The sequence below is a fragment of the Henckelia pumila genome, chromosome 4 (genome assembly GCF_033568475.1).
Source record: "Henckelia pumila isolate YLH828 chromosome 4, ASM3356847v2, whole genome shotgun sequence".
Taxonomy (NCBI): Eukaryota; Viridiplantae; Streptophyta; class Magnoliopsida; order Lamiales; family Gesneriaceae; genus Henckelia; species Henckelia pumila.
In genome coordinates this window covers 228,616,420-228,631,584 of record NC_133123.1, presented here as the reverse complement: position 1 = coordinate 228,631,584, position 15,165 = coordinate 228,616,420, and the positions used below count along the sequence as shown (strand labels likewise).

Sequence of the window (15,165 nt, the reverse complement as noted above, 5' to 3'; positions counted from 1 at the left end):
TTTATTTTATTTTAATTAGTAGTTAATTTATAAAAATCCTTTATTTTAATTAGCCTAGATTAATTTGAATAGTCTATATCTTAGTATTTAAACGTTAGTCTTTGTGGGATCGACTTGGACTCTGTCCAACTATATTATAATTTGACCTAGTTCACTTGCTAGAATTTTTCCCAACCCAAATTTTCGGTCAGTGATGCTAATCCAATGGAGAAACTTCTGAAACGATTCCAGTCATTCAAACCACCAACGTTGCAAGGAACTGAAAATTCTGTTGACTGTGAGAATTGGCTAGATGACATCGAGCAGTTATTCGAGTCCCTTGACTATACAGATGATCGTCGTGTGAGACTAGTAATTCATCAACTACATGGCCTTGCAAAAAGTTGAGAGCAGTTGAACATCAAGGTACAGTTATTACATGGGTTGTATTTAAAACTGCTTTCTATCAACGATTCTTTCCTTATTCTTATCGGAAGGACAAGGGAGCGGAGTTTGCAAGTTTGCAACAGGGTCAAATGAATATTGAATAATATGTTGCAAAGTTTACCAGCCTAATGAAGTTTGCTCCACATATTTCTGAAAGTGATGAAGCTCAAGCTGATCAGTTTATAAATGGCTTGAATCCTGACGTTTTCACACTTGTAAATTCGGGAAGACCGAATAACTTTGCCGATGCTTTGAATCGTGCAAAGGGATATGAAGCAGGGATACTGAGGCAACGAGGAGCACGGTTTGTGCCACAGCCAGTGAGACAACCTCAAGAGCAGCCATAGATTCCACCACCACCTCGATTTGATGCTGGAGGTAGTAGCAGTGGTAAGAAAAATTTCTTTAAAGGCAAAAGCAAACAGTTTAAACGTCCAGGTGGTAACTCTTCAAGTTCAAGTGGATCCAAACAGTTCAGAGGTGGACAGAAATCCGGTACTTCTGATGTTTACTGTTCCAAATGTGGGGGACGTCATACCAATTAGCAATGCAAATGAGTGTTTGGCAGTTGTCACATTTGCCAACAACCGGGTCATTTTGCGAGAGTATGCCTACAACGAGGTTCTGGAGGTGCACAAGGTACAAGTGGATCTCGAACAGTGACACAGCCAGAGAGGCAAGCATCTTCGGTGCATTCATTCCAACCTCAGCCATCGACAAAGAGCCGTACTGGAGGAAATCAAGCTGGGAGCCAGCAACAGAGGCAACAAGCTCGAGTGTTTGCACTGACTGAAGAGCAAGCACAAGCTGCACCAGATGATGTGATTGCAGGTAACTGTTTCCTTTATGGTTATCCTGCCTATGTTTTATTTGATACTGGTGCATCACATACATTTATTTCTGAGCAATTTGTTGCTTTGCATGAGTTGTCTGTTGAACCCTTAGCTACTGTAGTGTCTATTTCATCTCCTTTGGGAAGAGGTATCATATCAGTGAAGTCTGTACAAAATTGTATATTACAGTTTGAGGGTCATGAGATTGAGATTGATTGTGTTGTACTCGGTTTGTCTGAATTTGATTGTATAATCGGTATCAATATGTTAATCAAGTACAGAGCTATAATTGACTATTTTCAGAAAATTGTAAGATTCAGACCTGATATGGCTGATGAATGGAAATTCTATGGTAACGAATCACGAGCCAGAATTCCTTTGATATCTGTTTTTTCTATGACTGAGTTATTATAGAAAGGGGCAGAGGGATTTCTGATTTACGCAGTTGATGTACTGAAGACTAGCCCAAAATTGGCTGACTTGCCAGTGGTTAGTGAGTTCACTGATATTTTCCCTGACGAGATTCCGGGATTGCCTCCATTTTGAGAGGTAGACAATATTGAATTGATGCCAGGTACACAACCGATATCAAAAGCACCTTACCGTATGGCACCAATTGAATTGAATGAACTGAAAGAGCAGCTCGAAGATCTGTTAGCCAAAGGTTATATCAGACCAAGTGTTTCTCCTTGGGGCGCTCCGGTATTGTTTGTTAGAAAGAAAGATGGGTCGATGAGGCTATGTATTGACTACCGGCAATTGAACAAAGCAACGGTAAAGAATAGTTATCCTTTACCTCGTATCGATGATTTATTTGATCAATTGCAGGGTTCGTCAGTATATTCAAAGATTGACTTGCAATCCGGCTATCATCAACTAAGGGTAAGAGATGAAGATATCCCTAAGACTGCATTTAGAACCAGGTATGGCCATTATGAATTTATAGTCATGCCTTTTGGTCTAAAAAATGCACCAGCAGTATTTATGGGATTGATGAATAGAGTGTTTCAAAGGTATCTAGATGATTTCGTGATCATATTTATCGATGATATTTTGGTTTACTCGAAGAATTTATGTGATCATGCTGACCACTTGAGAACAGTTTTAAAGACATTAAGAGATGAGAAATTGTTTGCTAAGTTATCCAAATGTGAGTTTTGGTTGAAACGGGTGGTATTTCTGGGTCATATTTTATCAGGAGATGGTATTTCAGTTCATCCAAGTAAAGTTGAAGTTGTGATCAGCTGGCAGAGACCGACATCTGTGCCAGAAATCAGAAGTTTTATGGGTTTGGCAGGATATTATCGTCGATTTATCCGAGACTTCTCGTCTATTGCGAAGCCTATTACACAGCTTACATAGAAAAATGCACCGTTTGTGTGGTCTGAAGCGTGTGAAACCAGTTTTCTTGAGCTGAAGAAGAGGTTGACTACAACACCAGTCTTGACAATCCCTTCAGGTACTGGTGATTTTGTTGTTTATTGTGATGCTTCTCACCGAGGTTTGGGATGTATTTTGATGCAGAAAGGACATGTAGTCGCTTATGCTTCTCGAAAACTGAAACCACATGAAGTCAGATATCCAATTCATGATCTTGAATTGGCAGCTATTGTTTTTGCATTGAAGATCTGGCGATATTATTTATATGGTGAGAAATTCGAAATCTTTTCTGATCATAAAAGTCTGAAGTATCTGTTTTCACAATCTGAACTAAACATGAGACAACGAAGATGGCTCGATTTATTGAAAGATTTTGACTGTGAAATCAAATATTATCCAGGGAAGATGCAGCAGCTGATTCCCTAAGTAGGAAGGTATGTGCCTTATCCTTGTCTACTAAAGGTGTATTTGTATATGTATTTGACACATTTAATACCCCCACAGACTTCAACATTAATATGACAATCATATTTCAACAAAATCCATGGATTATAAGGGATAACCCAACCATTGTCAATGATAACTTGATCATTGTTGTTAGATACTACTCGTATACCTTCACGTCTCTGATACAAAGGATATGAGTCATTACCTCGAGAAGTATATGCAACAAACGGCTTTGGGAAGTTCTTTTTGCACTTACCATCTTTCATACATGGACTATAAGGATTGATTAAACCACACGGTCCATGTATCATATGGTGTATAACCGCTTCATATAGACTGGGTTCATCTCTCTGTGAAGGTATTTCAGCACGCACAATTGAGTCAAAATCTGTTGGAGTATGTACCTTATCACTGTTGTCAAATATAACCAACATATGCACATGAGGCAGTCCCCTCTTTTGATATTTGATGACATATGAGTAAGAGCGAACTCTTCCTATAACTCCTCTATCCACCACATCTTTCTTGAATTCTTCAAATTTTAATTTGAATATCCTTGTAATCAAATCTGGACGATCCTGGGGAGATTGTCCAGGAAGTAGTTGCTCTTTTATTTCATGCCAATTAGGATTGCATGTCATTGTAAGCATTAAATCTGGCTTTCCATATGTTTGTACCAAAGCCATAGCATCTTGGTATCGTTGATACATATCACATGGGCTTCCAACGAATGTTGATGGGAGAACTATTTTGTGACCAACATTTCCTGGATATTGTATTTGTTAGAACACTGGAAATAAATAAATCTTAATCATATGTTAGATTAAAATTAGCATATTATACCTGCATTGTTCTCGCCTCCATCTAAACAATCTTGTAGCCCCTGATAAAGGTCAGAACGAATGTTGTGTTGATTTGTACGGATCCACCTTAGTCTATGTGTTTCAATCTTTACATAGTTGTCAACTACGTATTGTTGAAAGATCCGACCGCCGCGAAGTAGTAATGATGAAGAATTTTCTCGTATCTAGTACAAAATCATAGTTTTCATTATTTTAGTGATGTAAAAAAATTTTAAGTTGCGGAAAAAAATATTTGTTGAGTAAGTATAAGATGACCTGTAGCATGTATGTGTAGTAGTTTAAGCATGTAACCCGGGTACCATCGATGTTTCTACTGTTTGTGTCCCAACCATACGTACCATATGACAATAGGAGAGGATATTGTAGGGGATCATAATAACCAACGATATCTTGGATATTCATAAGATGGCCACCAATTCCTTGTACAATAATGTCACGACTACTCAAGTTGTACGGACATTCATTGTCAACGATAACAGCCGCAACCTGAGATGTTGTTGGTAAATTGTATTGACGTTGATTAGGTTGTTGTTCCTTTATGATAAGCTTGCAGGTAGGTTTGTCTTCACGTCTGCCAATTTGCCGAAATACATGCACAAATGGATTATATAGATCTAGGATGTTTTGTATTTTTATGAGCAACTCTCGTCTCAGTCCTTGGTTTTCTTCAAGTCTATTATCTATTTCATGATATGTGTCTACAATCCACATCTGCCTGTACCTCGGCCTAGAATTTTCTGTTGGTTGAAGACTTCCGATAGAGTGGTATATTGACCCATGAGCACGAAATGTATAAATTTCATTAGCCCCAGTTGCCAAAGATTCATCTATACTGACTCCATCGATGTAAAAGAGAAAACATGATTATAAGCTCTGATATATTGCAAGAAATGCCTACTTTGTTCATTGTTCTCAGCATATAGCTCTTGCAATTCAATTGGAGATTGTATCAGATCTAATTTGGTACGTCCATTTCTACAGCATAGTTGAGATTTTTCACCATGGAACAACAAAGCCTGACAATATGGACATTGTGTTGGAGTGGGCAAATGTCATTGACCACTATGTTGACTCTCATGGACATTTCTTGCCAGATTATGATATCGACGTGGGCGTGAACCTCGTCGGTCATTAACAATTATGTTGTTTTCACTATTTCTCATTCTTATAGTTATATATAGTTGAATCAACTAAAATATACATAAATGGTATGATGCAAATTATTTTTCAATATAAATATATGTACATCCAAGTATTTGACTTGATTTTACATATATAATTTTTTTTAATTTTGCATATATATATATATATATATACATGTATATAATGACCAGTAAATAATAAAACGGGATGTAGAGTGATGATAAATAATTAATAATTTGTTTATTTTTGTTTTTATTATTAGATTGATATTTAAATTGAAATTATGATTGCTAATTTGTCGTTGTGGGAGTATTATTGTAATTTTTCATTTTATTACAAACATTCAATTTTACTCGTTTGGTTTTATTTTTAATAAATTAATTCATTATTTCAATTTATTTAATAAAATATACTTTAACATATTAAATAACTTCATTAAATATAAGAAAAATACAGACCTCAATTATTGAAATTTTTTTTTTATAATTATTTCTTTATAATTTTTTATAAAGGTATGATATTTAATTCTATTTATATTAATTTTAATTTTCATAAACGAATTTTATTTTATTTTTATATGTACTGTAATTTATTATTCGACATAATTTAAAATTATTTATTAATTATAATATATTTTAATTTAATAAATATTATCAAACATTTTGATAATTTATTTGATAAATTTTATCAGAAATGTTGAAATTTTATTTTATTGTTATATATTGTATATTTTTTAGATATAATTATAAAATTATTAATTAAATTTAAATATAAAATATATCTTATAAAATATATTTTAAGTAAATTTAGATTATTGATTTCTTATTTTTAAAAAATTAATTTAATCATTTAATATAAGAATATATGACTAAAAAATAATTATTATAAAAAAAATCGTATTGTAATAAATATATTACATTTTATTTGTTTTACATATGTATTGAGTGTGGCTTGGCCGTTTGTATCACAAATCATTTTGTAGTTTTAAACCTATGTAATTGTTAAGGATTAATTAATTTGATTTAATTGGAGTTTTATACACTTTCAATTTAGTGTGAGATATGAAGAAAAGAATACAAAATAAAAATTAAAGTGGAAATAAGATATTGTTTAATTCAAATTACACATATATATAATAATAAAATTTTAATTTTAAATTAAAAGATAGCTGATATATTGTCGACCAGAATATAAAACATATAACTTGCAAGCATTATTTTTTTAGATGTAGTGGAGTACCTTGATGATTGTTTAGTATAAGTCGCGGACAGATGCTAGTACCTCCTTCTTCGAAATTTATAGTAATTGTTTGATAAGGTATTGCTTGCATACGACAGGCTTGTACCACACCAACGTCTGACATTAAAAATGAATGTTAAATTTTAATGAAAATTATTTTGTTTCATAAGGTAAATATTCAATATTACTTGTGTTTATAACATAAAATATATTTTCTAAAATAAATTAAGATTTATTTTATAAATATTGAAATAAAAAATTAATTCAAGTGCTATATACCATCTTCAGGAGAAAACCTTTCAATTCTGACGTGTGAGGAATCTGAATGAAATGAAGCTGTAGAATTTTCTGTTCTTCTTCGATAAGCTTCTCTTCGTCGAACTAAGTATGTAGTCCATGCATTAGACGACATTGACCGTTGCATATGTCTCTATGATATTCTACCATGTGATGATTGTTGTTGAGAGTTGTTTTGTTGACCTTCTGAATTATATGTGTGTAGTTTAGAAAAAATAATAATATAGAAATAATAATAATAATAATAATAATAATAATAATAATAATAATAATAATAATAATAATAATAATAATAATAATAATAAGAATATATATGTGATTAATTATTTAGATACATAAAATGTATAAATATCAATACATACGGAATACAACATACCATTAAAATTTGTAGTAACATCTAACATGTTAAGATTTGAGTCATGTGAATATGTCATGCGCTTTGACTCATTCGTATTTGGTAGTTTGATCGACGTCGAGCTAGATGAGCTTCTCGTTGTTCTCATGTCATTAATTTTCTTTGTGCTCGTCTTCTTTCTGTATTTAATTGTCGTCTTTCATTTCTCTGTGTATGAGGAGAAGGCATTGTTGTAGCTATAAATGGACTTTTTAAAACTGTGACAATATTTAATAGATAATTCAATAAATAAATGTCTCATAAATTACAGTATCCATATGCATATGTGAGTGTGTAGAAAATATATTAAATAGAAGGTAAAATATAAATTTTAAAAATTAAAACTTTTTTAAAAAATAAAAATATTTGGGTGAAAATCCTAAATGATAAGCAATAGTTTGTAAATGCAATAACATTTATAAAATAAGGTAACCAAACTGATCAAAGTCAAGAAGTGAGATATGGTTTTCTTATGTTTGTCACTTCTAATTCTAAAATTTGTATTACCGGGATATTTTTAGTTTGTTTTTGTGAAAATTTAAAGTAAATTATGCAATTGAAATTTGGATAAAATCATAAAATGACAACGTAATAAATTTTTGAAAAAATGAAAATGATATTTTATTTTCAAATTTAATAAAATACTCAAATTTGAAATTTGTAACAACTATGTTATTCAAAACTGATTGATAGGAATAAATTTATTAATTTGTTATTCTGATAACATTTTTTTGGTTAAAATTAAAATTATAGAACATAAAATCAAATTTTACGATCCACAAACATTCAACCAAAAAAATTAAAATTATTAAAATTTATAAAGATTATTAAAATTCGAATTCATAACACATTTGCAGCTCCAAAAGGACAAAAATAATTTGAGAAGTAAATTTTAGAATATAATACGAAGGACAATATGTGACATAAGTGAGATTAAACCATGAAAATCATAATAAACCCAAGAATGGACATATATATATATATATATATATATATATATATACAATTTTGTTATCTTGCCCACCCACCGTGCCCACCTAATGTGCCCACCATGAGGTGGCACTCAACTATTGGACGCACAATTCATCACAAACAATAGATGAGTTGACTTGTACATGGTGGGCATGAAGTGGGCATATAGTGTTGGAAACCATAAAAAAACTCTATATATATATATAGTTATCATTAAATACACATCAGTGTGAAAATAATTGATAGTTTGGGATTTGGGTTTCATTGTGTATAAGGGTTGAACATATTAAAACTCAATCTAAAACGAATAATAGAAATTGCAACTTACCGATCTTGACGACGGATAATTGAGCGCGCTAATAGAAACAATTTTGTTGACTACGTAACACGAAAAATTAAGACGATTCCTGTGGAGAAAAAATAATTGTTTTTGGTCAAGTGACCTATATTTGAGAATAATATATATAATTTATTTATAATCAAAATTTTCTTATCCAGTTTTCAATGTAGGGGAATAATTCAATAAATGAGCAATTTATTTAATTTAAAACACAAAATGTTTCGATAGAGAAACAACATAATGAAAATAAAAATATTGACATGAGCAATTTATTTTTACACTAAATTATTCAAGTCAAAAACATGGTGATTACTGGTTAAGAAACATATATTTTAGAATGAAATATATATATATTTTTTTGTAAAATGAATTTTTTATTACCTTATTCTCAATGTAGAAGAAGAATTAAATAAGCATGTATAGCTCCAGTTATTAATTTTCCTTTTGGAATATGTTCCATTAGAAAAATCAAAAAAAAAAAAAAAACCGTAACAATATAATTAAGGAAGAGTAAATAGATATTAAAAAGTAAAATGTATATATTTCATATTTCAAGTTTAAAATTCGAAACTGATAAGAGATAATCGTAATAGATCTAAACAAATCTGGTAAGAATATATAGTATAACAATTTGAAAATTCGAAACTGATAAGAGATAATCGTAGGAGATCTGAAGAAATCTGGTTAGAATATTTAATATAAAAATCTGAAAAATAAGAAAATTTTAATTTAAAGAAATTGATATAATAAATTATAGATTGCAATGTTGGGTTTAAAATTAAGGTGATTTAGAAGTAAAGATAATGTAAGACAATTTCTGGATGAAAAAAAGTGAATTAGAAATAGTTCGAATCAATTTAAATAAGATATAAAAAACTTAGTAAGACATTAAAATAAAAAAAATTCCATCATATTCACATTTTAAAATATTTCGAATCAATTCAAACACTTAGTTTCACATATTACTATCAATATCATCATTACTATGCAAACTAAAAAAAATTGAAAATGATTTAAATTAAATATTTACCACTATTTTTAAAAAGTGTTGGAAGCCATGACTCAATTGGAGGATGAGATTGTACCCCATGAGCCTACAAACAACGACATTAATGAACAGTTTAAGATCATCAACATTCAACGGTGGACCGAAAAAAGGTAGGATGTATGGCTTGTCGACGGTGGCAACGACGATGTATCCAGCAGTCGTGGCTCCACGTTAGCGAGGCTTAGCCGGCGCAGGGCAAAATATTGTAGCTTTTCGTGACGAGGCACGAGCTGCTATGCAAAGGGAATCTGAGGCAGACGAGAGGGAACAAATAGCCACACAAAGGGAAAACGAAGAAGACCAGAGGGCCATCGATGCATTGAGAGAGTGCGAAGCTTTGAGGCAACGTTTGTCCTCATTGGAGGAATCGTTTCGCCTATATATTGACCGCGCATCTTCAGCTAGAGGCAATTCCTCTCAGGGTCGAGGAGCATTGCAATGTGGCATCTCAGTACATACCGACAGGTCGTCACAAGGGGGCAGAGATGGGAGTCGAGGTTCACCAGCAGGTAGGGGCTCACCAGGGAGCAGAGGTACACCAAGAGAGAGGGGTTTCGTGCATCAAATTTCATCCCAAAGACGTATTTCATCTTTACACATGGACGTGCTCATTGCTGCAGAAGATGATGAGGACGATGACGATGAGACTCAGACATGAGTAGGTTAGTAACTTCGTCTCACCTATTTTCACATAAATTATCAAACATTGAATATTGTAGTTTTGTTAATTCTCGCAGGTCAAATATTGGGGTGGTTCGTTTGTATTGTTGAAGTTTAAACATCGTGTTTTGTGTTGTATTATTTATGTGAGTTGTTGAAGAAACTTATGAGATGTTAAGTAGTTTTGTGATATTTGAATGTTTGTATCTTGGAATAGTTATTTCGTCAAAGTAAATGATTGTATCAAGAATTTTGTGTTTCACGTTTAGTAAATTAACCATATAGTTCTTATTTTGCTTGTATTGCGTATACATTAGAGTTTATGCTATACTTGTTTAATTTAAAAATTTCAAAATTAGATACGAAATACTAAAAAAAAGCCATATTTCAACCACAATTTCAATAATCCGAGCCTGCTGCCATAGCCACGCTTTTAGTCAAAACCGTAGCAATTTAGCTACGTTATTAAAAAAAATCCGTGGCAAATTTAACCACGGTTTTTAAAAGAACCGCGGTTAAGTAACCACAGTTTTAACCAAAACCATTGTTAAATTAGCCACGGTTTTAATTACAACCGTGTCTAAGTAACCACGGTTTTTGTTAAAACCATGGGTAAAATAGCCACGGTTTTTGTTAAAACCGTTTCTAATTTAACCACGATTTTAACCAAAATCGTGGTTAAATTAACTACGCTTTTCTCCAAAAATCGTGGCTAAAGTAACGACGGTTTTAACCAAAACCTTATAAACCGTGGCTAAAATAGCCACGATTTTGGTTAAAACCGTTGTTAAATTAACCACGGTTTTTAAAAAAATCCGTGGTTAATTTTATCCACGGTTTAACTTTAACAACGACGCATTTCTCCACGGTTTCAAAAAACCGTGGCTAAAACCAATTATCCACGGTTTTAGCAACGGTTTTAGGGCTAAATCCATTATTTTTTTGTAGTGTTTAGTACCGAATCTTGTTCGAGGTCATGCTTGTGACACTCCTTAAACTCCAAAACGAGGAATTTCAATGTTGGCGATGTGACGACCCGAGTTCTAATCTCTCAAAATCAATTAATCAACAAGATTAGACAAGCATCAATGTCTAAACAAAAGAATACAAAAAAAAAAAAAAAATTTAAAAGGTGAGCACCTCGCTCGATCGGTGAAATATCACCGATCGAGCGAGCTCCTCAGCCCAACTCTCGGGTGCCTGAGCAATTGGTCTCGCTCGATCTGCCAAATATTGCAGATCGAGCGAGCCCTCCGAATGCAACCCTCTGTTCCAACAAAATGATGCCTCGCTCGATCGGTCATGATCTACCGATCGAGCGAGCACAGGAACAGAAAACAAAACAGAGAAAGTTGCTGTCAAAAATCGAGATCTTTCATGCCATTGCACCTAGCATCAGCTTCTAATGATTCCATACATGATCATAAACCAACAAACATGCTAAACATGGTAAAGTTGATAAAAGGGAATCATCTCAAAGCCTTAATACATACTCATAAGAGTTCATAAACATGCAAGAAGCTATATACCATTCAAGATCAAGTTAAACATATTGTCTCAAGGATTAACATCATGTCTCCAATCCTATAAACATCAACAAGACCATATCTAGATCAATAACAAGTCTTGCAACAAGTAGCTAGAACATGCTCATGTTTATAATTCAACTCTACATCATGACAGCTCACTAAACTCGTCTAACTCGGATCATCACGCTATGTTCATCTCATCCCCTGTCTTTAAGTACGCCTTTGCCCGGTTCCACTTCCTCCTATTGCAATGACACATACAACAAAACAATAGCCGGATAACTCCGGTGAGAAATAGATTTCCTAGTAAAAGCAACTAAACATGCATAACAACATATATCAATATCATGATATAAAGGTAAATACAATGCATGTTTTCAAAACAAGGCTCGTCTCATCATTCATAGTTGGGATCCCGAGAAGTAGATATTATAACTAATCCACCGACTCTCCCGATCGAGGTGGGGTTACTATCTTTCTTCTCTAGACTTTGAAGCAATCATATATGCAAATCAGACGCTAGGCTAAACAAACACCCAGGCCATACATATACAATTCCTCAAATCGTCTATTCGAACGTTTTCGTTCATTTCAAAATCAAGGAATAAGTCTTCAAGATAAATGCAACATATATATCATCATCAAGGCATTCATTATATCAACACTTATTCAATAGCTCATAGTAAAACACATAAGAGCAAATAATCAAACAAGTATGTGATTTAGGGGAAACTCGATACAAACCATCTCGAGTTGTATTCCCAATCAAATAATAGTCCACTTTTACCTTTTAACTGTGAGGTGTAGGATGTCTTCTAACTGTTCAAAGCTTGTTCCTTCTTCTATCGATTTCGAAGTTAAGATCAATGAATTGAAATGTCCTGTTCAAGCACTGAAACGATAACATAACAATCAAGGAATCATCAGCTAATAGTTCAGCAACTTCGGAATCCAAAAACAATAGCAAATCACTTCAAATCAATAATTCGACGGCATATCGGTGTCACTTCGGCGATTCCGAACATATCAATAACAACATCAGCTATATACAATTCAAAACCAGCATAATCCTCAACATGTCAACAGTTATTCAATCGAATCATAGCTGGAATTCATAAGAACATGATATACAAATCAATCTTCCACTCAACTTCAAGATTATCAAAGATAGAAGGTTAACAACCACACTTTCATATCAACATCTGATCTCTGTCAAATTCGACTTCTCAAACTTTGATAAACAAAGAAGAAACTTACATCAAATCGAAGTTCGCCTCGCGAGGATTCCAGAACATCTTTCGAAATCGAAAACGGATAATCGTAGCTCAAGATACGTCAAATTGAAGAAGAAGATGAAACTTGGAAGAATTCTCGGTTTCTTGCTCACGGTTTCTGAATTTGGATAAATCTGATGAAATATGGATTGTACACGTGAGAAAACAAAACAATAGCAAGTGTCCTGCCAAATTTCAGGATTTTGCACTTTGGCCCCTCAACTATGCAATAATTGCAATTCAGTTCTCAAATTCTTAATTTATTCAATTTTAATCCTAAATAATTTAAGAATATTAGAATTTAAATCAAAACTCTAAATATTCCCAAATTAAATATTTTCGAATTAAAATTAAATAATTCTGGGCGTTACAGGCGAGGATCATAATAACGAAAAATATGATCAAATTTAAGTTTATATATTTGAATGTGCAAATCCTCGATGGTCTGACATCCCAATGAGAAGAGTGTCATAATGTGAAAATTGGAGTGAAGGACTGGGGTGGTTTTTTTTTTTTGGTAGATAAACAAATATTATTAGGTTGGATGGAGATCGTGCATTCTGTGATGTTCAATTCGACTCAAGTTTTACACTCTAACACTGTGTTTGGAGTGAAGGATTTCCATCGAAATTGGTGGGATTTGGAATTATAAGTACTTTTTTGGTGATTGATAAAATGAGATTTCGAAATGAGATCGGTATTTGATAGGATTTCACGGAATTTCATTTAACTGAATGAAATTCTTATGAAATTGGTCGGATTTCGTGGGATTTCATAGAATTTGGGTTTAAAAAATAATATTTTTTTTAAAAAATTATATTATATTACTTACTCGTAGATTTCAAGTCTTCTCTACAAATTTTACAAAATACCATTTATTAAAAATTTTATATTATCAATTCACGTTGTTATATTTTAAATTTTTACCAAACACCAAAATGAAATTTCAATTTCATAGATTTGCAATCCAATTTCAATTCCAATTCTAAATCTGATTCCAAATTTCATTTTTAAGCATCCTAACACACTGAAATAATATCGTAGAGACAAATAATTGCATATTATTCAATAATAACTAGGCAACCCCGATCCCTCGAAAAGTTAAATGACAGATCAAAATCTCAGACCCGACCGATCATTTTATTGTTCATATATTAATTTTTTTAATTATATATTTCATAAATAGTAAAATATATGAAACTTCAATATAATATAAAATATTAAATAAATCAATGAAACTGTGATTAGTCATGAGGAATAGTCTAAGGAAAATGATATAAATAACATATTAATATTTCGTTTATTCATTCTTAATACAAAATAATTTGATTGGTTGGTGAAGATATGATTGGATTAGCTACTTTTAAAATATATATTAATCAATATGGTTTTATATAGAGGAAAAAAAAATCAAATTTTGATGCATCAATCTGACAGAGGACAATGGCACATAGGCAGCATCCACTGTTAGAGACGGAGGACGCTACTTATGTGCTAATTTATTATTATTATAATTTTAATTTTATTTTATTTTTTAATTAATTATATAATTAATAAATTTTTTATAAACTTATAATTTATTTATTATTAACTTGTAATTTTGTTTCTCAAATTTTTTAGATTTTAATAAAATTTTGAATTTTTTGTCCTAAAAAATTATTAAAGAGACTGAAATAAAAAAGTAAATTGATTAAATAATTTTTTTATCAGTTATATTTATAAAAATATTGTTAACCTAAATAAAAATATTTTATAAAAATTCTACATTTACCATATTAATATTATTTTTTAAAATTTAAAGACATAATAAAAGTCTCGTTTATATATAATTAAAATTCGAAAAAGATATTTTTATTTATGTTAACCAATATTTTTATAAATATAATTGATCAAAAAAATTTCATTTAATGACTATACTTTTTTATTTTCGTCTCTTTAATAATTTTTTAAATGGATATCAAAATCGAAATTTAAAATTAAAATTAATCAATTTTGAGAAACAAAATTTCACATTTAAAATAAATAAATTATAAGTTTATAATATTCAAGCGTCCGCTGTCTCTGACAGAGTTTTACGTTATTTGTAATATATAATTTTAAACACATTATTTTTTAAATTATTTTTTTATTTTACATTAAATTTAATAAAAACCCCATGAATTTAGTTATGCACAAGGCGATATATGTGATGGGAGTTTTTTGTTTTATAAATATGATTTATGTAGTCTAAAACGGTAATTTTAACCTGAAATCTAAAAAAATAAAATAAAAAATAAAGTTAAATTTGTTTCTATAATTTATCATGTACATCTATCTGCAA

The 15,165-nt window shown here is 31.4% G+C and overlaps 1 protein-coding gene across 1 annotated transcript; it reads right to left on the bottom strand.

The window, feature by feature from the left end:
• Positions 1 to 900: 900 nt before the first annotated feature.
• On the bottom strand, positions 901 to 5,005 carry LOC140862865 (uncharacterized). Its single transcript, XM_073265901.1, has 7 exons — positions 4,950 to 5,005; positions 4,671 to 4,781; positions 4,205 to 4,520; positions 3,930 to 4,113; positions 3,256 to 3,852; positions 1,319 to 1,425; positions 901 to 1,233 (listed from the first exon to the last, which is right to left on the bottom strand). The coding sequence occupies exons 1-7, from the start codon at positions 5,003 to 5,005 to the stop codon at positions 901 to 903; spliced, it is 1,704 nt and encodes a 567-aa protein (XP_073122002.1).
• Positions 5,006 to 15,165: the final 10,160 nt, after the last annotated feature.

Coding starts and splice junctions, on each gene's coding strand:
- LOC140862865 (XM_073265901.1), bottom strand. CDS start 5,005: ATGACATTTGCCCACTCCAACACAATGTCCATATTGTCAGGCTTTGTT. Junction 4,782..4,949: donor TCAGGCTTTGTTGTTCCATG/GTGAAAAATCTC, acceptor CGATGGAGTCAG/TATAGATGAATCTTTGGCAA. Junction 4,521..4,670: donor ACAGAAAATTCTAGGCCGAG/GTACAGGCAGAT, acceptor GCAAATTGGCAG/ACGTGAAGACAAACCTACCT.